Raw genomic sequence first — 24,166 nt, forward strand, 5'->3', positions numbered from 1 at the left:
CAACAAGGTGTAATGTGCAATTTCATGGATTAGCATCAAATTCACATTTTCCTAAAGTAACTAAGATTTTGGGAATTTATAAAAGCGTTTAGTTACTTTGTATTTTCATTATACTTTTAATGGAAGTTTGTGTCCAATCCTACCCGTTCGGCTAACGACCCTCCACTAGCCAAGGAAGTGGTGGGTGAGAGTGGACACCCATTCAATGGCCATATTATATGAAATTTCCTTATACCCCCCTTATAGACCAGCTTCATGAATGAGACCTACTAACAGTAAGACTGTCCTTTTACTTATACATATATAATATATTAGACTTTTAATTTTATATAGTATAAGGGTGTATTTTACACATTTAAAATACTAGGTGGTTTAATCTATTAATAAATTAAACTTTTAATTTAATTAAAATTTAACCATATAATTATGGATTTATTAATTCTCTCTTTTAATTAAACACTTAATTAATCTAATAAAATCCATAAGGGTGCAATTTGAACTATTCAAAATATCAAGGTTCTAAATTTAAGATTTCAAAATTAAAGCTTTGTAATCAAATTTTAAATTACAAAACCATGAGGTGCACTTTTGAACCTTTTCAAAATTCTATGGTTTAAGAATTTAATATTTCAAAATTAAACTTTTAATTAAATTTAAATTCCAAAACTTGAGGGTAAAATTTGAAACTTTTCAAAACTTCTAGATCAAATTTAAAACAATTAAATTAATCAAATAATTTTATTATTATCAAGATTGGACCTAATCAAATTTATTTTGTAAGATAATTTCAAATCAAATTTTTACAAATAACTAACTTATCACATAATCTTGTAATTATCTTAAAATTTGACAATTATCCTTCTATTTGATGAGGATATTCATTACCATATCAGAAAAATCGATTTGAGGCATTAAAAACGAGTTATGGTAATTAACCAAATCAAAATCTGACCAAAAAAATCTAAAAACCCGGCACCAGACGAGTCAAATCGTCGAATTGCTAACTGAACTCGTCGAGTCTGCCTGTCAGACAACAAAAACTTCTAATTTCTTGTTCTTTTGGCAGTCTACTCTTGCACCAATTCAATTGAAAAACATCCTAGGCTCTGATACCACTGATGGGTTTTAAGAACTACAACATTCCTATGGTGTACATGCAACCCTAATGCTTTGGATATAAGTTTTCCTCTACTGAACATGCAAATACAAACTCCAAAGCATAAACCCTACTTCTAGCACACAATTTCGAAATTTACAACTAAAACCAAGTTAGACGAATACCTTTTCATGTAGCTAGTTGATCTTGACCTTCAAGAGCTTAATGCCCAAACTGTTGCACCTCTAATGGAGTCACAAACACCAAGTAGCAATTGGATGAATATGAGAGAGAGGGTTAGGCTCAAAATTCGGCTAGGGTTCTCTATGAGTACACAAGTGCCGATTTTGGGAGCTAATGGGTTCCTTTTATAGTTGAGGCTTCTAGGGTTATCAATTTGGAAACCCTAATTCCCTTGCTTAGGCCCTAAGCAACATATAGACCTTCACATAAAAAGATTTGGATGAAATCTTTATGGACTCTCATAGAGTTTTCGTCCACTACTTATCAACATGGTCCATTAGCCCAAACTACAACTATCACTAATTTACATAATCAGTCCCCATTATTTTAATTAGTCTCATTTGATCACTAAATTAATTCCAAACTAATTGCTGATCAATACTAATTAAATAATATGATTTCTCAATTAATATATTATTCTCATAATATATTAATAAATCACACTTAATCCTCTTTCTCCATAATTCATCCTATCAAATTGCTATCGTGAAGGCAACCCAAAAGGACCATGCTACTATCGGGTCAAGTACATACCAATTATAGTTATGGGATTAGACACCTAATCCAACAAAACCCCATTCAGCCCATCCAATTCATTCTTATTGCTACTTTCATGCAACCATCCTCTCCAACTCATTGCTTTCACTCTCAACCAGCTGTTGGGGAAAATTACATTAATGCACAACCAATTAGATCACCCTCTCATTCCCCTTCAAACAGATTGCCTACCCCTGATCCTTTTACTTCTCAGATTTTCCCTGACTCTTATCACCATTCTATGGAGAAACTGAACCGATTAACGTGTCTGACATATGTTCTAATTTTGCCCAAAACACCTCAGGCACAGTTGCTTTTGTGTTCACGTCCAATGGTGAATAGTGATGGGTTTTAGGCGTAACAAAACAAACTTAAAAACTCTTAAGTGTGCATGCAATCTAAAATAAGATCTATGTTTTCACTATTGAATCTATAACTAAGAAAATCAAAATAAGAACCCTAGAAGCCCTAGGTAATTTTCGAAAAACACAAGAAAGGGTTTAGGATCACATACCTTATTGTTATTATATGTAACATCCTAAAATTTAAGATAAGATTCTTAAATTAATTAAGTAATTGAATAAAGGATGATTTACATAATTAAGTCATTAAAATGATAACAATATCATTAGTTGATATAAATCTTAGAAAGTTAAAGGTTAAAATGTTAACATTTCAGAGTTAAGGGACCAAAAGCGCCAAATTGGAAAATTATGTTTGACCAAGGGTTGACTCAACTAAAGGAAGTGACTACAAAAGTTATGTAATGGATGGAGAGGGACTTAGGATGTCTACTCTCAAATAAAAGTCACATATATTGGAAGAATGGACCATTTTTGACAAAAAATGGAAAATTAGAGGGACTAAATGTGAAAAAGAGAGAAATAAGATGAACACTCTCCTCACTTCTCTTCCAGATACGTATGAAGCATTATAGAGAGCTTCTAATGGTGATTCTTCTTCTACCTTCCATCTAGGGTGTGATTCAAGTGGTGAATTAAGCAACCAAGCAAAGGAGAGAAGGATTGAAGACTTGCAAGGTAAAAATCTCCTCCCCATTTAGCTTAAAATCCGAATTGATGAAGGGGATGAACCCCAATGTCAGATTTAATTGGGTTTAATGATTAGGGTTTGGTTTTATAACCTCCCTTGAGTGGTTTCCATGGTTCTAATCTCAATCCAATCATCCTATTGATGGATTTGGTGATTTGGGTAAAAAGCTCCATGAACCCTAGAAAACCCAAATTGGGGATATTGCAAGTGATGGTGAAATGAGATTGGATTCTATGACCTAGATGATATTTGATAGCAATAAAACCAATTGGAATGCTCAAATTCATCCATGATGGTAGAATCAAGCACAAACATGAATTTTAGATGACTTAGGGAAATATATGAGGACACCAATGGATTTTATGTAATTTGGTATAATTGTTAAACAAATGAAGTTCATAACCATGAATGGATGTTATTGGAATGATTTGAATTCAAAACATGAGGTGTTGCTTGATTCCCAGATTGATATATGGAATAATTTGTCATAAGGGTATTTTGGGAAATCTAGGGATAACTATATGATGATTGACATATTGCAAGTGAATGACATTCATGAACATGAATTTACACTTTAGAGATGGAAGTAGAATATAAACATGAAGGATCTCTTGAGCTATAAGTGGTTCTAGTGATTGTTTTAGCCTAAAGGGCAATTTGGGAAACATGGAATAGAATTGAGGATTCCATGGTTAGTTTATGTACTTACAATGAGATTAATTAAGGTTTTATGTGTTTGACAACATTTATTTGAGTGTTCAATAAGTTGGGAACAAGTCTTGTGAGCTTTGGAATGTTCAACTGAAAAATGAACTAGTTTACCCTTCTTTTAAACACTTTAGGATCATCATGATCTAAAGGTTTCAATGAACACTTAACGGATTAAGTGGAGTGTTTTAAGATGACAAAACACCTCCTAAACATGTGTGAGAACCTAAATAAATGGTACAAAGTGAATGGGAAAAGGGTCTTCAAGAACTATGCAAAGTAGGGTGTTATTATGAGAAAAGTAGAGTTTTGGGTGTGTCCAGACATGAAAACACGGCCTGTGTAAATGCAAGCTTTATTTTACACGACCCGCATAAATCTCTGATTTGGAGATTTTCTTGTTTCCTTCATAACTTTTGCATACGGACTCGGATTTACGCACGGTTTTCGCCTACATTCATATTTTTATACGAGGAATAGTATGAAGCAATAAAATTTAGTATTTGAACCTTTGAGGGGTATTTTGGTCATTTTAATGACTTATGTCCATATATGGTGTAGGTAGTGTTTCAAGAGGATTGCTTTATGGAAATGAACTAGAAGAGCACTAGCTAACCTATGTGTGATTGAGGTGAGTACGTGTTGGCATCTTTCCCACTTTAGGGTACATGGAAAAATGATTTTATGATAATGAAATGCAATGATTTGATATATGAAATGTTTTGAAACGAAAGCGTCAAATGTTTTTTGGAAATGGTATTTTGAAAGAGTGCCTTAAAGGCAAGGATTTTTTTGAAAGAAAAGAACGTTTTGGAAGATCGAATGTTTTGAAAATATGTTTGAAATGTTTTGACATATAGATGCTTTACTTTTGAAATAATTTTATGATACTAATGTATGAAATGTGTAAAGCATGGAAAGTAATGAAAAGAAATGTAAAGTAATGAAAAAGAATGGAAAGTAATGAAAAGAATTGGAAAGTAATGAAATGAAAACTGCCCGGGCCATGATACCTCGTAAGAGGCACTAGAGGAATCTATCGGGGTGGCGCCTCCCCTTCGCGAGATAGATGTCCTGATGGAAATGATGCCTTGGTGGATTGATTTGTTCTTTCCACCTTGGTCTAGACTTGGAAGTGGTTCCTTTATTGGACGTAGACCCTAAGTATAAAAATGGCAACGGTTTAATACCGGAATTAGCCCTTAATGATAAAAGAAAATGAAACATGGAAATATGGCTTTTGAAATGAAATGAAAGGAAATGAAATGATAAGATATGAAATGATATTTATGACTTGTATGAAATGAGTTTTCCTTGAAAATGCTTGAAAATGTTTTATGTTCTAAAACTATGTTTTGTAAAGATGAAATGTTTTTGGCAAAAGTGTGGTAAATGTTTTGGGTCATAAAACCAAGTAGCTACATTATTGTCTTACGTTTCCCTTTTAATTCCATGTATCTCAGGTTACCTTTAAGGAGAGAGGATGATAGATGGAAGTTAGAAGTCAAGTTATAGAGAATGGAGTGGAACTTGATAAGTTCCTTATTATTTTGTAGTGATATAATTCTTATTTGCTTGCTATGGATTTATTGATGCTTAATGATATCACCCAATGTTTTAATTTATAAAGGTTTTTGTGGGACCGATTTCTGTTAAATGTGGGTTAATACCCGAATGTTTTAAAAACCATAGCATTTTAAAGTTTGAATTTTTTTTTTGGGTGTTACATTATAGCAAATAACAATTATACTTGACTTGAAGAACCTTTGGAAGCAAGCACCACAATTGTCGTGCCTTTAATGGATCACACCCAAGCTAGCAAGAAGGATATTATGTAGAGAGGATAGGGGAGAGTATAATTTTGGCCAAATCTTGGGGAAGAAGTGATGGCTGAAATATGAAGGGCTAGGAGTCCTTATATAGTGCAACTAGGAAATTCTAGATAAGCCTAAAACCAATATAATAATATTATATTGAATTGATAATTATCTAGCTTCCTAATTATCCTCCAAGGATAATTCTAGAAACCCTAAAGGCCTCTAGAAACCGTCCACCCTATGTATGGAAGGTTATGAAGCCTTTCGTTTAACTATTGTACAATTGTACTTTAGACCCTGCACTTTTAAGTAATCCCATTAATCCCAAAATTAATTCCAATTAATTTTTGATTAATTATTAATTAAATATTAATATTTCTAATTAATATATTATTCTCATAATATATTAACAAATTATTTATTTCAATTTATTAATCAAGTAACAAATCAACCTCTCTCTCCAAAAATCATCCTATCCAATTGCTAGGTTTGAGGGCAACCCGAAAGGACTGTGCTACTATCAATTCAAGTTTATACCAATTATAGTTATAGGCTTAGACAACTAATACAAAAGTCTCCCATTTAGATAAGTATGTAACTATAATTGCCAGTATAACTTCCGAATTGATCAACAAATTGTAGCTTCCAAAAACCGCTGTTGAACTCTGACCCAATCAGTTATGTGTCCTAAGATAAGTGATCATATAATCTTTCGTTCTGCAAGATATCATTCGAACATGAGACATGGAATAGAATCAATCTCATTGTCCAATACTTTGTTTCCTGATTTCTGATTTGTAATGACATGGAACTTCTAATTGAACACATTAATTTAGTACTGGCCAGACCCGACACGATAAGTCAACACCAAATCACCTAGGGGCCCAAAGTTATCGCTTTTCCTGTTAGGGAAAAATGAACGAATAAACTTTGACTTATGCTTGCATCATTTACTCATAAAATCATGCACAACAACACATTTTATAACATCAAGTTACTGATGCGTTTACGTATCATCAATGCACAACCGACTTGTAAACCACAACTCATATATCTTCGTTTGGAGATTATAAGATACTATCGTCTCAAAATTACTCGTGATAAATTCCATGAAGTAATTCTCTGAGCGTGGGTTAGTCGAATACTTAAATCTCCATTTCAAAGTACTCATGAACATTGAAGCAATAACATTGCTATGTCTAAAACTCTATAAACAATCTAAAATTCAATTCATGATAGTCTTAATTCGCTACTTACTTGCAAAAGTATGATCGATTGTGGAGTTTGAATAATCGAATTATTCGGGAAGTAAAACATGCAAAATGAAACAAAAGAATAAACAATTGACAAAAGGTAGTAAAAAACTCATAAATAATTCTTTGTTATTTATTCACCAAAAGTCAATTACATTTACTTTGTTACAAGTTTCATGTAAGGTCACACCTTATAATCTGATGAGTCAAACACATGACACGCTGATAGATCAGCGTTAGCATCTACTACATCTATAGTACCAGCGTATCAAGCTTATCAGCGTTAGCTTACAGTTCAGTTATCCGATTGTAATCTTTTGTATATTACTATATTAGGTAATGATATAGATAAGTACATAATAGATCACATATTCAGTATCTTTTTGATAAGATCGGTTCTTAGTATAGATTAGACGCAATCCTTTCAGTCAAGGGAGATACATGTATAGATTAGTATATATACAACATTAGGTCAAATCCTAATGTTGTGATCGTGGCTTTGTGTCAATCGTCTTTGTAAAAAACCCGTTTTCTTGGTGAAGACAAAACTCTTTCTTGGTGAAAGAACAATTTGGAGAACTTCTGTGTTTTCTACTTTCTGATTATTATTTTGCTTAGATTAGTTTTAAGTTTGTTATTAATACTTGAAGTGTATCAGAGCGGGTATTTAATACACTCAAGTAATCATGTTGTCTTCAAGAAATTTCAAATCCTTTGGTCTCAACAAAATTCCTCCCTTCTATGAACACAACTTCGCCATGTGGAAAACCAAGGCCATGATGGTTATTGAAACCATGGACTATGAGATGCGCAAAATCATTGAAAAAGGTCCTCATGTTCCCATGTATCAACCTATGGCCAAAAAATGCTCTAGTTGGTGCCTTGAAGCAAAATCTGGAGACCAACTATGACGACGATGACAAGAGGTAGATACATCTTCATGTTAAAGCCAATGTTGAGATAAGAAACTCTCTTCCCTATCATGTGTACCATCTTGTGCAGAATTGTGACTCAGCACAAGAGATGATGGAAATGCTGACTATGGCCAACGAAGGTACTGTGGAAGTCCAGTCCACAACCATCAATAATCTGAATCGGAGAAATGATCTTTTCTTTGCTCAACAAGGTGAGTCTTTAACCCAAACCTTTAATAGGTTTAACTGTTTGGTTAATGGTATGCACATGCTGGGAATCATCAAGCATTCCTCTTAATTGATTTTAAAGTTTCCTGACTCTCTCGGAAAAAGCTGGGAACATCATGCTGATGTCCTCAAGAATGGTGAAAAGATTAATGAGATGGATCTGAATTCCTTGTTTGGTAACTCACGAAACTACGAAGAGACCAAAGCTCTTCGAAAAGAAATCATGAAAGACTCAAGCAAGGAGAATTATGTTGCCCTGGTATCTCGAAAAGAAGAAATAAAGCACATCAGCGACTCAGATAACTCAGATCAGGGTGAAGAGAGTGATGAAGATCTCACCAATGAGCTTGTTGCCAGCGCTGCACTTATCGTTAAGCGCTACGAAGAAAGCAGAGCAAATAGGGTTAGAAGAGCTCAGTTCAAGGGAAGTATTTCAGCAAGGATATTCCACTACATTATACATTTTGTCTGTAGGGTCAAACAATATTGAGTTGGTTTCTGCCAGCCAGCTTTACTGAATCACAAATATTGCATTTATAAATATCTGAATTCAACAAGAAAAACAATTTTTTTCAAAGAGAAAAAGAAAATCACTTACACAAAATCTCGATTGTTAACTTGATTAATTAACTTGTGTGTTACAATCTATATTTATTACATTATATGTAATAAAATAATGAATACATCTAATTCCCAAACACAAGTGTTACAATAATTATCACCGAAGTCTTACAATAAAAACAATTATAGTTTTCTTATTATGAAAGTAATGTTTTTGATAAATATATCATCGAATACAAATAAACATAAAGAGAAAGAAGGTATCGGCCTAAACCAATTATATGTAATAATTGCAAATACAATTGAGCAACCAATAATTAAAAGGAATTAGCGTTATACTCTATTATTGTATATGAAGAGAGCAAAAGACAAACATCCAAAGTCTCAGATTATACCTCCTCTAGAAAATGTGTATTTGGAATCAATAGAACACCTAAACATGTAATAATTGTCACCGCTTTTACCCTTACTTTCATCCTTTTCGCTATCATTCACGACTGTAGTCGATTGATAGAAGGATATAGAGTAAACATGGCTCATCATTTTATTTAAGATTTCAAGAGACAATGTGTTGGTTTTATAACGAGTTGGGATTTAGGATTTTGCAAACGGATGTGAAATATTATCAAATTCTGAATATACCTTATTTATGATAACGGTCCTTTTAATTTAATGAATCCGACTAGTTTTCCTGAATCTTGGCAAACACTTAAAATACTTGGCCATTTTTGTCTCTTTCTTAAGTTTTTATTCAATTGAAATTAATCATAATTACATTAAATAGGTTTTATTTATCCTAATGATTAATTTCTTGCAATTAATCTATACATGTCTTTTTAAGATCTATTGCACAATCTCATACGGTTTAAAAATTAAGTAACTAAATTTAGCTAACGTTTATAGAATTAAATTATGTAGTATTTATAGTTGTTGTCAAACCGCACAAAATCATCGGCACCGTATAACATCCATAAACTATAACATACGAGAAAGATAAATAAAAATAAATTAACTTTTTTATTTTGTTTTTAGGATGTTAAATATTATAAAATGTTTATAACAATACAAAGCTAATACGAAGAACTTTATAATTTTTATAAATCAAGGAGACGACTTAAGTTCAAATACGTTCCACCCGTTTGACTCAACATTTTATAATATTTTATAAATATGCATAACATCCTTAAACTATAAGAGGAAAACATTTGATAATTATGCAAAACATCCCTAAACTATAACATTAACATACGAGAAAGACAAGAAAATTTTTTTTTTTTTTTAATTTTATTCTTTTAAGATGATAAATATTAAAGAATGTTTATAATAATAAAAAGTAAATATGTCAAAACTAGAGTTGAAATGAATAAAAGAATATGAGAGTTGAGATACGCTGCAAATTTTGTGTATACCAAGCTAGAGATAATTGATGAAGCAAAGGAATATGATAAGGGTATTGCCAAGCTCTTCATGTAAACTTTATTATTATTGTAAAAGTTGATATAGTCTTTTGTAAAACCTCTATTCTATAAAGAGTTATTATTTTATTTATGTTAGTATTGAAAACATCAAACATAAAGAGATTGTTAGGTCTTTAGATTTGATGAGTCAAGCTATTGCAGCGGATAATCTCAAGGGCTAAAATATATATTCCTTATTCTTATAAGGTTGACTTCAAAGATAAGAGTTATCGTATAGAAGACTCCTTTTTAGTAAGGGTTGTGTTTTCATATTTATCCAACTTGCATATTAAGCTAGATTATTAGGTTTTTTGTTATATGTATCGAGATCCCTCTTTGTTAAGGATTATCGATTAAGAGTGTGTTCATAATTAGAGTATGCTTATTGATTATCTCTTAGTATTTTACAAAACTATTCTTATTTAATAAAGTTTAGTTTCAAAGTATTCTCTATTGCTCTTCATAATATTCGTATTTACTTGATTGAATCAATTGTTTAGGACTAACATTATGGATGTTTTGCATATTTTGATGGAGAATAATGCCAATTGTCATAACAAGCCGGTAATATTATTATAAATACCAATGCCCTTTTGGGTTACACGCAAGAGCAAAACAAAGCATAACTAAAAATATATTTATTTTAGGGACTTGTTTTGTTAATTGATTAATAGTTTAATTAATTATTTAAAGAACAAATGAATTTCGAATAATCTAGAATGATTTAAAAAGCCTAGATAATTACAAATATATTTCATAATTATCTTTAGGGTTTCAAATCACCTCTCTATATAAAGAGGGGTCAAAAACTGGTTTTTGGGTGCATGGAAAATAGCCTTATACCTCCAATGTTCGTAAACCCTAAAAGAGTTGGAGCTCATCACCACGTCGTGGTCCACTGTTTGTCACACCGTGGTCGTTGTCTGATTCGTTAATCGAGTCTAGTTCCTGCCGGTTCTCGAGTTGGTTTCATATCTGCTGGTGTTTTGCGTCTTGGGTACAATCACAAGAAAAGAACTCTATGTTAAGTCCTCAAGTTCGATCAACTGTATAGACCTAATAAGTCCGAGAAAAACACGAAGGTATGATTCGCTTTATAAGACTTAGGTGATAGTTCTTGTAACAATTGTGTTTGAGAATTAGATGTATTCATTATTTTATTACATATAATGTAATAAATATGGATTGTAACACACAACTTAATTAATCAAGTTAACAATCGAGATTTTATGTAAGTGATTTTCTTTTTCTCTTTGAAAAAAAATTGTTTTTCTTGCTGAATTCAGATATTTATAAATGCAATATTTGTGATTCAGTAAAGCTGGCTGGCAGAACCCAACTCAATATCATTTGACCCTACAAACAAAATGTATAATGTAGTGGAATATCCTTGTTGAAATACTTCCCTTGAACTGAGCTCTTCTAACCCTGTTTGCTCTGCTTTCTTCGTAGCGCTTAACGATAAGTGCATCGCTGACAACAAGCTCATTAGTGAGATCTTCATCACTCTCTTCACCCTTATATGAGTTATCTGAGTCGCTGATGTGCTTTATTTCTTCCTTTCGAGATACCAGGGCAACATAATCCTCCTTGCTTGAGTCTTTCTTGATTTCCTTTCAAAGAGCTTTGGTCTCTTTGTAGTTTCGTAAGTTACCAAACAAGGAATTCAGATCCATCTCATTAATCTTTTCACCATTCTTCAGGACATCAACGTGATGTTCCCAAATTTTTCTGAGAGAGTCAGGAAACTTTAAAACCAATTAAGAGGAATGCTTGATGATTCTCAGCATGCACATATCATTAACCAAACAGTTAAACCTATTAAAAGTTTGGGTTAAAAACTCACCTTGTTGAGCAAAGAAATGTTCATTTCTCCGATTCAGATTATTGATGGTTGTGAACTGGACTTCCACAGTACTTTCGGAGCCAGATGTAATGTTGAAGTTCATTTCTTATTGCATATGCATGTTGCTGCTGAAAGCTCGCATAAGCCGCGGTCCACCAAAAATAGAGTACATCGGAGCCAGATGCAATGTTGAAGTTCCACCAACTATAGTGACTATCGAGTCCTCTTTCTCCCCAACATTCGCATTAGTTAGTAAAATTGATCCCAACAAAGCGAAATTGTGAACACTCCACACTAAAGCTTTGATAAGCTTTAAAAAGTCATATTTCTCACAATTTCACTTTCCTGAGATCAATTTTACTAAATAATGCAAATGCTGGGGAGAAAGTGGACTGGATAGTCAATATAGTTCGATGGAGCTTTAACATTGCATTTAGCTCCTGTGTGCTCTATTTTCGGTGGACCGTGCCTTATGCGAGCTTTCAGCAACAACATAGATATATAAGAAGAATTTGGAACTATGCAGCTGGAGTTCTCGAAAAATGGTTGGGGGCTAATTGAGGTTTGTGATATAGATTATGGTGTGCCTTTCAATAACCAACCACCTGAATTTATTGCGTTTATTTAGGTTCATCCTTTATGTTCATGTTCATGGTGTAGTGGTGTTAATTAAAATTTCATAATGAAAAACACCTTAATGTTGTTAAATCATTAAGTTGTGTAGTAAAAAAACACCTTAATTTTCATGACTATTTTTGATAATTGCGTTTCTTTTATCTTTTTCATTATGCAATTTAATGTTATCCTAAAATAACTAATGTACCCTATGTAGGGTGTACGGACATGTTTATAATTCTTTTATTTTATATAACAAACCCATCACGTGGCAAAATCCCACGACATCATACATTTTGTGTGTGGGGTCAAATGATATTGAGTTTGCTGTGTCAGCTTTATTAAATCACAAATATTGCATTTATAAATATTTGAATTCAACGACAAAAACAATTTTTTTCACCAAAGAAAAAAAGAAAATCACCTACACAAAATCTTGATTGTTACCTTGATTAATTAAATTGTGTGTTACAATCCACATTTATTCCATTAGATGTAATAAAATAATGAATACATCTAATTCCCAAACACATCCGTTAACAAAATTATCACCGACGTCTTACAATAAAAATAATTACAATTTTCTTATTATGAAAGTCATGATTTTGATAAATATCTCATCCGATACAAATAAACATAAAGATGAAAAAAGTATCGGCGTAGACCACTTATATGTAATAGCTGGAAATGCAATTGAGCAGTCTGTAACTAAATGGAACTTGTGTTATACCCTATTAGTGTATACGAGTCTTTGTGTTATTATTTTTTATAGCCTACTTAAGTATAACATAGATAGACCAAATTGTATCTTGTACATGGTATTTGTGTCACTGCAATACACATTGATGTTACGTAGCTCCTATGCTATCGATGAGGAGTGAGAGATAAACCTCCTTTTGGAATCTCTATAAGTTGTCATGTCTGCAAAATTAGAAATATCTTGGCCTTCGGGGTGGATTACGATAATACACCACCATACCCCATCACACGTTATCCAATTATGGAGAAATAGTGACTCCATTATGCATTAGAGACACTCCCCCTCTAACCCTAATTTTGACTACCCGTTCTGGTGGCTACATCCTTGCGTTGATCTTATTTACGACGAATGACAACAACACATCAAACTCCAACCTCAATCCGTATAGCATCGCCAACATCAAGGCATACATGCCACTCATCCTTGATCTCTATAAATCAAACAATGACACTTGGTGGGTCCTATTGAAACACATTTTCAAAGCTTATGGTGTTGTGGGACATCTTGATGGCTCCTCCAGCTCTACCGCTACCGATGAACTTGAGTGGTCCAAACTCGATTAATTGGTTACCATGTCGATATACAGAAACCACTCTCAATCACTACTAATTATGGTGCTCAAGGATCGATTAGGGACTAATAAGGTATAAAAACCACTTGAAGATCTTTTTTGCGACACAAAAGACGCACGCAAAATTGAGATTGAAACAAAAATTTGCTCCATGACTCTTGGCGATCAGACCACTTCTGGTATATATCATAAAATGCCGGTAGTTTCGAACATTTTGGCAAACATTGAGTCTCCAATTCCCGAGAAAATGCTTATAAGTCATCTCCTAAATTCCTTGACTCCGTGTTTTGACGACATTGCCACTGTCATACGTCACCAAAATCCCCTTCCATCCTTATTAAGATCTCGATTTATGCTTACATTAGAAGAAAATCGCCTTAATCGGAACCGCCCCATGCATGTCATTCATTCCGACCACTCGTCGTCTTATACGGTGCTTCATATTGGGTCCTCATCGCAGCCACAAGATAAGTCAAACAACCACTCCTCTAACAACTGGAACAAGTCACACCATCATAACCATGGAGACAATCGCATGCCATATAATCTTGACAACCGCCGTCATCAGTAGCCCTTCGTCGTCGTCGGTCACAACTTGTTGTCGTGGAAGACTTATACATAACCCATGCCATGAAATACCTACGACTGACCTATGTCACCGTAGGGTATCACTAGACCTTCTGACCAACAAAACTATTCGTGGAGGCAATGTTCTCGACAATTGTTGGACCTTCTCGGCACCAACCCCTCTTCGGTTTCCACTTCGCCACATGTTACCTACCATGTCCCCACTCCTCCATCGGGTTTGACCATTCCTTGGAAATGGTACCCTTCAGTCTCCAATGATCAAGCAACCAACCTCATACATGTAATGAATCCCTACTTCGTTAATGAAACTCTAGAGACATGAATTGGTGCATAGATACAGGAGCTACTTCTCACTTCGCTTCAGACTTAGGTATTCTCAATTCCTTAGAAATAAGAGGCATATTAACTTTATACTTGTTGGCCATGGCTCCACCATTCCGGTCATACACACTTGACATACCACCATTTATTCAATACGTTGTCCCTTACATTTACATCATATTCTTGTTAAACCCGATATCATAAAAAACCTTATCTCTGTTCGTAAACTAACCAAATATAATAAAGTTTTCATTGAGTTTGATATGTTTGGCTTTTTTGTGAAGGACTTCCTAAACAAATACACTTGTTAGATCGGATAGGGAGGGTGATAAACGATGCATTCTAGAAGCCTAATACGCGTGCTGTTTTCCTTTCACGTAGTCCGACTTTGTGGCATCAAGAACTTGATCATCCCGACTTTCATGTGATATAAATTTAGTTTCGAATAAATTTGTTGCATGAAATACACGTTTTAGTTCAAATTTTTTGAATCATGCAAAATTGGCAAATATACCGTTTATTACTTCTAATTAAGTTGTTTTCAAATTGTTTGACATTATACACTCCGACTGTTAGATAATGGATCGATTGATTCTCAAAAGACAATTACATAAGAATATATAGAAAATACCTAAAGCCTAATGGATAAACCCTAAAGGGCTTGGGCCTAAACCCTAATCACTAACACCCCCCCCCCCCACACACACACACACAGTTTGATAGGGTGGAGACGAATAGACGATTAAACTAGAAAAACAAACAAAAGAAGAAAACATAAAAACTATTTGAAGATAGCGGCATCGATGGTGGTAGAGCTTTAACAATGGCGGCTAACATCGACTGCTCGTCGGAGAAGAAGAGAGAAGAAGCGGCATCCATAGGTGATTTCGTTGTAGAAAAAGAGAAGACTGTCGGCAACGGTGATGATCATGTAACCAGCGGCCGAGGAGTCTGGAGAAAGGCAACAATAAAGAAAGAGAGCTCGAGCTGCGGCGGACGGAGCCAATTCCGGCAAGATCATCAGCTGCAATGGTGATAGAGAAAGAAACGACTACACATCAGAGGCTGCCCGACGGAGAAGGTGCCATCGGAGGGAGGCAACAACAACGTCAGAAGGGGCTAAATCAGAAAAGAGATCCGAAGAAGTGGCCAACTGAGGAGGAGGCAGAAGGCTTAGAGGCAGGGGTCATCTGAGGAGTAGGTAGAAGTAGACGAGGCAGTCGAAGAAACCGATGAAAGAGATCTGGTTTGGTGCCGATGGCTGTTTTATTATTTAGGCGGAAAAGAGAAGAAAAGGAAACATATGGAACATAATGAAGGCACCTCCGACGACTATTAGAGAAGGTCGCCGGAGGTGGAAGGCGGTGGTTGTGAGTTGTGGTCAGCAGAGTTTTAATCTAGAGCTCTAATACCATGTTAGATAATGGATTGATTGATCCTCAAAAGACAATAACATAAGAATACTACATTTTATTTTTAGATCACTACTCCCACTTTCTATGGGTGTACCCACTTCGATCTAAATTGAATGTTTTTGAAAAATGCACTTATTTTCATGCTTATGTCAAGACTCAATTTAAACGTGAAATTAAATCCTTTCGATGTGACTATGGGGGCAAATCTGACAACCATTACTTTCATACTTTCTTTGATAGCAACGATATCATCTTTCGTTGCACTTGCCCTCACATATCTCAACAAAATGAATTGTCTGAATGCATGACCTTTAACATAAACAATATTATCCCCACCTTATTGTTTCAAGCTCACATCCCACCTACCTATTGAGTTAAGGTTGTACATATGGCCACTATCTCCTCAACTTACACCATATCCATCGAACATTAAATTCCATACGCTAAACTTTTCCTCAAAACACCTAACTATGATCACCTTCATGTTTTCGGGTGAATTTGTTACACACATCTCTCACTGCCTCATAAATTCTCCCATCGGTCAACCTTGTGTGTGTTTCTTAGCTACCCATCATAATACCGTAGATTTCGGTGTCTTGATCTCCCCTCATGAATCCCACCATGTCACGTTCTCACGTTTGATGGTCTTCATTTCCTTTTTTGCTCAATGACTCCAAACCAATAACCGTTAGAATTAATAGTCAATAGTTTATGAATTGTGACAATGAAATACACATATAATCGATAACAGGTTGAAGAAAGTACTTAGCTTATTAGTTTTAATGCACTATTATGTAAACTAGGTAATCACTTACTTTGGACCAGTACATCTTCTTGTAGTCCCCAAGCCACCTTTAAGCTTTAGCACCACAAATTTATCGAAATCTCTTGGTTTGAGCAACATCTACACCTATTAACATAATAATTTCATAAAAGATACATTAACGCTTGATCAAAAAAACACATTAGTCACTTGATATCAAATGGTTCCAAGTTCTACCAGATGGTAATGTGCATGGAGTAGAACTAATTACCAATAAAATTTTAAATTATTACTTCCATTGCATGTGATAAAGTTTCAGTATGTACCAAATAGAAAATCAATAAATTACCTTTTGGTATCACTAAGAGGGTATCATAGGGATCAATTATCTTTATCGGTTGGCGTTTGACTCTTACTCCATTTAACATGTTGTGCTACGTCACTCAATTTGCATGAAAAGAAAACAGAAAATGGAAAACGAAACATTAGTATCAAACATGGCCAATTGATCCGTTTCTGACATACTAGTTGTAGTTTGACATAGGAGTGTATAAGGTAAGCAATCACTTCAACACATCTGGTGTGTTTCCCCAACCCTTCTTATCTACTTAGAATGATAAACAAATCTATAATTTTTGGATATATTATTCGATGATTGAATACGTAAAATCCACCCATTAACGTATTTGAATGACAAACAAATTCGCATTGTTCGGTTTCCGGTTTAGACCAATTGTGAAATGTATTTATTTAGTCCAAAACATTTATCTTGATTTACGAAATTTAGAAAAAGTCTATCATTTATTAGCATTCGATCCCTTGATCAAACTTATAAATCTAACATACCATCTAAGCCCTTAACAACAATAGGATTGGCCATTTAGACATTTAGTGATTCACATAAAATAAAATAAATCAATAAACCTTACTTATTTTGATTGTTTATTCGCCATTAATAAACTATTGGGCCTTATATTTAACAAATGACAAATATCATACTATTCTTTTCTTGTTTTCATCCTCTAAAACACATACTGCATACATACACATTTAAGTACGTGTGAGTTGTGACAATCACAAATATTAAAATGAATTCAAAATTAAGAGTAACTACCTCAATTAATTCTTGTGTTGACTTTATCATTCTTCGCCTTTCTTTACACTGTCACTTCTTCTTCGTGAAAGCCACCTAAAACCACCCAGTTCAACCGGGTTTGACCATTTCAGTTTATCTCACATTCTCGCATCGTTCTAACCATCACCAAAGGCATTAATAACCCTCTTCCTTTCTCTTGCTTCCTTGATCGATGTATGGTGACACAACACCTCTCTGACAGCAAAAATCGTTGTGAAGAGTTACAACCGGGAACACTACCGTCGGCCTCTACATCTTTCTCTCCACCTGTGCTTCCCTATAAATCTCTTCCTTACTCTTGTTTTCCGTCGACCGGAGAAGACAACCTCATCCCCTTGACGGCTGCTCTGATCTCGTCTCTCTACTTCTGAGTTGACACCGAAGTTTTGTCCTCGGCCCTTACCGGAAAGGTCATCGGAAAAAAAAAACAAGGGAGTATGAAAACTCACACATACACCGGCACACTTGGCTTCATTTCAGGAGAAAAAAAAATGGGACATGAGCATACAAAGAAACAGGATGCAGGATGTATAAAAATGACGAGAAATCACCACTCATCAACATCTCACTCACTCTACTTCCTCTCTCCGATTCAAAGCACAAAGAGGGTGAATATCGGTTTAAAATGTCAAGAGGAAGCTATTTGAGGCTAGGGATCAAATTACTTTCAAAACATTCGAGTTTGGCAGGTTATAAACAGAGGAAATGAAGCAGCAGGACCTGCGTTTCTAACAGGGAAGAAGACAACCCATTTTCCGAATTTGGCAAAAATGATCACTGCGGTTTGGTCAAAGAACTCCCTCGTTCAATTCTCTCTACAAAATTAGTTTTTGAAATTACCAACTCAACCATATGAATGGTGTGAGGGAATTTTACTCATTAGGTTTTGTTAATCGCCAAAAAATCAAGAGTAAAGTACAATTTTTCAATAATACAAAAATCATTTTTTTAGAAATAGAGGTTTTGTTCTTCTCATAGTAAATTGTTATATTTACATTTTTTTCCCTTTAACTAATTTTAATCTAACAATTTTTTTCCTTCGTTATTTTAAAATTAAATAATTAGTATTTTATAAATTACAATTTTAGTCCCTTATTACATTTTAAAATTATGTTTTTATCCCTTCATTAATTTTTCTATAGTTTTTCTTTTTATTAATACTACTTTTTGTTATTATAATTTCTTAGTGATTTATCATTTGTGGTCACAAATCATATTTTTGCCTTTCTCTTGCATACATAATTGTTTGGTCGAGATTTTTTTTTTATAATTTTGTAGTTTACTTGATATAATATAATCCTCATAAAAATATGTAGTTGACGATTTAAAAATAACAATATATATACGAATTACAAAGAAGTTCACCGCCGCAGTGCAAGGGGTGACATCCATACATAATTGTTTCCCAGAAACCTTATCCATGTCGAGATATGTTTTCCAACATACTGAGCTTCCGCAGCATTGCACGGATGGCCCAAACCCTAGTTATTATTATAATTATCATATTCTCTCTACAAAATTAGTTTTAGAAATTACCAACTCAACCATGGACTTATATATCCTAATTACTATTATCAATATTATCCTTATTATTATTATTATTAGCTTAACCCCATATATATATATATATATATATATATATATATATATATATATATATATATATATATATATATATCCCCTATTCTAATAAATAAGTAGATTTTTGCCACGTGACATTCTTCAAGCCTCCCAAATCGAATTTTTCCCGCTTAAAATACTAAAGTGAATTTCCCCAAATGCCCTTCAGCTTTAATCTTCAGATTTAATGCGTTTCAATCAACTGTGTTTCTTTCCTTTCGACGTTTCTAATCTCCTACATTTAAGGCCAAAATCACTGATATCTCGCATCCATTTGATTTAGTTGCACGATTACTCATATATCCTTTCTAAAATAATTCAATGTTGCTTATATGGATTTCGATTTTCTTCACCGTCTTCTGTAGGAAACGATTTCAGTTTTTGTGGGTCAAAATTTTCATCCCATTGATCGATATGACTAGACAATTTTCTATTGGGAGCAGCGATCTGGGGTACATTCTGTTTCTCAAATCCATTAGCAATTCAACATCCTCCAATTGACATGTCCTCCAATCAAAATGCTTCTGCATCAATCGGGTAAGTATTATTCTTTTATTGTTACAATATCTATATACTCAATTTATGATCTTATGTGTCAATGGTTGTAAAATTATGTTCTTTTTTACAGTTTAATAGAACAAAAATGCAAGGTGGATGCTTTGCAAACTAGATTATTTTGACTTGCACACCATATGCTCGACAAAGTGCCATAATGAAGAATATTATGTTTAATAAAGAAGAATATTATGCTTTGCAAACATTTCTTTCTTTTTTTTGTTATTATTAGATACGAGTTTCTTTTGCTAGAGCATGTTGCATTGCAAGATCCATCAAATGTATCAGTTGCCATTCTCCACCAGTTTGATATTCTTTCTGAAATGTATCAAATTGGTTATACAAAGTTGTTCTTTAGAACTGGATAGGTCTGATGAACATTTTTATTTGTTAATTTATTAAATCTTAGTAATTATACAAAAACTGATGTTATATTATATTATATATATATATATATATATATTTATATGTCAGATCAGAAAGCTTGAGGATACAAGGAACCGAACTCTTAATGGCATATTGCATGTTCAAAGCTGCTTTAGAGGTCACAAAGCTCGTCAATATTTGAAGGAACTTAAACGAGGAATTTTCACTCTTCAGTCATGTATATGCCTTTTCAATCTTTTTTTTTAAATATTGAGATATCATTTAATTAACAAGAATATTTTTCTACAGATGTTCGTGGTGAAAAAACCAGAAAGGAGTTTGGGGTATTGCTACAAAGACATAGGGCGGCTGTTGTTATACAGAAACAGATTAAATCAAAAGTAAGCAAGAAAAGATTTGAAGACATTCATGGCGCTACTGTTGTGTTACAAGCTGGTATATTATTTTTTCTATATCATGATATTATAATTTTAATTATGGTGTTAATTTATGTTATTAAAATCTATATTTTTTTAGTTATACGAGGGTGGTTGGTTAGAAGAAGCTCAGGGGATATTGCACTACTTCAATTTGGTTCTGGAAAGGTACACTTAATGAGATTCTGTTTAATAACATATAAAAATATATAATCATGTCACAACTCACAACTCACAACTCACATTTCAATTTCATGAGAAAATAACAAAGTGAGGTTAATTTTTGGAAACAGGGCAACGAATCAGATGAAGTGGTGGTGAAGTCATCATATCTTGCTGAGTTACAAAGAAGAATCCTCAAAGCAGAAGCCGGATTAAGAGAAAAAGAAGAAGAAAACGATATTCTATACCAACGTCTGCAACAATACGAAAGCAGGTGGTAGCAGATAAAATAATTCCAAGTCAAATATTCTACACCAACGTCTGCAACAATACGTTATGATGTTATAATATGTTTTTTTTTAAATATAGTACAATATGATGCTATAATATGTTTTTTTTTAAATGTAGTACAATATGATGCTATAATATGTTATTTGTTTGGAAGGTGTAGTTGTATGTTACCCATTATAACCGTTTACTTTTTATCCCATTTTGTTGCTCCTCTGCCAACAGTGAAAAAAAAGTAAGAATAAAAAAAGTACCAACTCGAAATAGTAATGTACTTTTTTTGGTTTATCAAAATCATCATTTTATACTTCCTACATATATTTTCTTATTTTCAGCCTTATTTACAAATTATGCCAATTGTTACCCCTATACCAACAGTAAAAAAAAGTAAGAATAAAATAATTCCAAGTCAAATCATGCAATAAATAGCAATGCACTTTGATTCATTTGTCAAAATTCATCATTTATATTTCTTACATGTATTTTATTATTTCAACCTTATTTACATTTTATCCTATTTGTTCCTCTATGCTCATTTGTTGCCCTATACCAATAGTATATTTGTAATTTAATAAAAAAAATTGTTGCAAATATTTTATTAGTCATTGCGATTTTGAATTATGAATGAATGTTTTTTTTCTCTACCGTGGAATGAAAATGAGGAGTGATTGTGATAGTGGAATTGAAGATTTATTGAGGTGGTAAGTTACAATGGGAAAAGTGACGTTTTAACCGACAAAACATTTTTTCTTCCCAACAATCATGCACCAAAAGTAAGGGTTTAATAAGAATAAATATTTTCTTACAACTCACGCGCTTGTCTTGTGAGTGCGTCACAACTTCCATGTATTTAATAAGATTAAAGCTCCAAAACTGATAATATGTTGCATTATAGAAACTCATGACTTTTATAAAATAGCAGGATTCACATGTGTAACTAAATACTTACAAATTAAAAAGTTATTAAAAAATATAATATTACAATTCATAAGTTTTTCTAAATTAATGATATATTATTTTATTACATAATCAATTTTTTAATTCTATTTAAAATTAACACCCGTGGATTCCACGGGTTTTAACCTAGTATATATATATATATATATATATATATATATATATATATATATATATATATATATATATATATATAGAGAGAGAGAGAGAGAGAGAGAGCTAGGTTCAAATGTGAATTCACATCTATTGTGCGGACGTGTGAACAGTGTTATTTTATGAGAATGACAAAGAAAATATATTGTTTGATAATATGAATACGTTAAATCTTACATAACAATTGTCATTATCACACATATGAATACGTTCAATTGTACATAACTATTGTCATTATCACACATTCTCACTAATTAAATCGTCTATAAGGTTATTAAAGACTTTTTTATTATTATTCTCATTTTGTCATAATGTTGTCAGAATATTTAGTGAGTCTTGTTCTGTAAGAATATATGAGTGAAAAACGATGTGTAAGAACAAAAAATGAATAAGAATTAGTCAGGATGCATGAAAATGATGATAGTTATGTGAGGTTGAACGTATTCGCATTACTAAACAACTTATTATCTTAGTAATTATCATAGAATAACACTATCCACACATCTGTATAATAGTTATGTATATATATATATATATATATATATATATATATATATATATGTGTGTGTGTGTGTGTGTGTGTCAAATCTAAAAATTTAGCCTTTTATTATATAAGTGTTCATTAATATTTATTGACCATATTTCGAAATCATTAAACAGAAACATACATTACAACAATAATAGATGTTAAATGTTAATTTGGAGTTCATTTTGTAATTAATTGAAACTTCTGATTTCGAGAGGAGCATTGGTTGGGAAATCCTTTAAACATGTGTGTGTGATGACTCCACCATAGTCTTTCATGTAAGTGTTATGACTCCATCATAGTCTTTCATATAAGCGTTATGCCACACAATAGTCATTTATACAAAAGGTCACAAAGACAATCTACCATGTCGTGACACCTAGTGTCCTACATAGTATGTTGAGAAAACTCACTTGATAATGAAATCACAGTCATGCTAGCATGATTCCTCGAATCAACTAATACAGAACAACTAAAACCAAATAGAGGTCCAACCTCATTCTATAGCTCAAAACCTACATGTTTGACCAAAAGTTAAATCGGTCAAAGTCAAAGTCAACAACCAATGACCCTACACGTCGCGTCGACCAATGTTTTAAAACCAGGGTCGACCCGGCCGGTTCAACCGGTTGGACCGTGACCCGGGGTAGAAGGCGGGTCAATTGTGAACGGTTTTTTGTAAAAATACGGACCGGATCGAACCGGCCGGGTTTCCCCTAAACTGCGGTTCGACCGCTTATGTTGAACCGGTTCAAACCGGATTGACCCGTTTTAATAGGGTTTAGATAGTTGGATACAAGTAGCGAACGTCAAAACAACGAGTCGTTTGTGGTTTCTTCAATGTTTCTCAATGTTTAAACTTTGTGGACATTAAATTATTGGTTTTATATGTTTATGCATTATGCAGGAAAGTAAAAATATATAAAAATAGAAAAATACCATAAACCAGGTTGACCGGGCGGTTCAACCGGTTGAACCGGTTGACCCGTGAACCGGTCATCACACTGGGTCAACTAAAAACCCGGGTTTTAAAACATTGGCGTCGACCCACTTTTTTTGTTTTGTTTTAATTCTTACTTGTCAATTTCTGTCTCCCACTTTTAGATGAATTAAATAAGTATTAAAATATCAATTTGACCTTTTTATTTTCTAAACTTTTGTATTTATCCTCGTAATATATATAATCTAATTTTTTTAATAACTTTCATCCGTTAATTTATA

At 33.3% G+C, this 24,166-nt stretch overlaps 1 protein-coding gene and 1 long non-coding RNA gene across 4 annotated transcripts; one reads left to right on the forward strand and one right to left on the reverse strand.

Moving 5' to 3' along the window:
• Positions 1 to 16,231: 16,231 nt before the first annotated feature.
• LOC145169244 (uncharacterized) lies at positions 16,232 to 18,724 on the reverse strand. Of its 2 annotated transcripts, XR_013742383.1 has the most exons (4): positions 17,861 to 18,724; positions 17,096 to 17,188; positions 16,799 to 16,893; positions 16,232 to 16,654 (listed from the first exon to the last, which is right to left on the reverse strand). It is a non-coding gene; the product is annotated as an uncharacterized LOC145169244 (long non-coding RNA). The 2 variants fall into 2 exon arrangements; XR_013742382.1 differs by lacking the exon at positions 17,861 to 18,724 and having other exon boundaries at positions 16,233 to 16,654; positions 17,096 to 17,840.
• Positions 18,725 to 19,570: 846 nt separating this feature from the next.
• On the forward strand, positions 19,571 to 21,436 carry LOC145109639 (myosin-1-like). Of its 2 annotated transcripts, XM_079046836.1 has the most exons (6): positions 19,571 to 20,038; positions 20,130 to 20,424; positions 20,536 to 20,660; positions 20,732 to 20,878; positions 20,960 to 21,027; positions 21,153 to 21,436. In XM_079046836.1, exons 2-6 carry the CDS (start codon positions 20,312 to 20,314, stop codon positions 21,300 to 21,302), a joined length of 603 nt encoding a protein of 200 aa, XP_078902962.1. In that variant the 5' UTR covers positions 19,571 to 20,038; positions 20,130 to 20,311; the 3' UTR covers positions 21,303 to 21,436. The 2 variants fall into 2 exon arrangements, with proteins under 2 accessions (XP_078902962.1, XP_078902963.1); XM_079046837.1 differs by lacking the exon at positions 20,130 to 20,424.
• The last annotated feature ends 2,730 nt before the right edge of the window (positions 21,437 to 24,166 follow it).

Source organism: Lactuca virosa, chromosome 4 (genome assembly GCF_052849685.1).
Source record: "Lactuca virosa cultivar CGN04683 chromosome 4, Lactuca_virosa_CGN04683_v6, whole genome shotgun sequence".
NCBI lineage: Eukaryota > Viridiplantae > Streptophyta > Magnoliopsida > Asterales > Asteraceae > Lactuca > Lactuca virosa.

What these genes read in the sequence shown, in the direction of transcription:
- LOC145109639 (XM_079046836.1), top strand. Translation starts at nt 20,312, where the DNA reads ATGTTGCATTGCAAGATCCATCAAATGTATCAGTTGCCATTCTCCACC. An exon ending in TACTGTTGTGTTACAAGCTG is followed by an intron (nt 20,879 to 20,959) that starts GTATATTATTTT and finishes ATATTTTTTTAG; the next exon opens with TTATACGAGGGTGGTTGGTT. An exon ending in TTCAATTTGGTTCTGGAAAG is followed by an intron (nt 21,028 to 21,152) that starts GTACACTTAATG and finishes TTTTGGAAACAG; the next exon opens with GGCAACGAATCAGATGAAGT.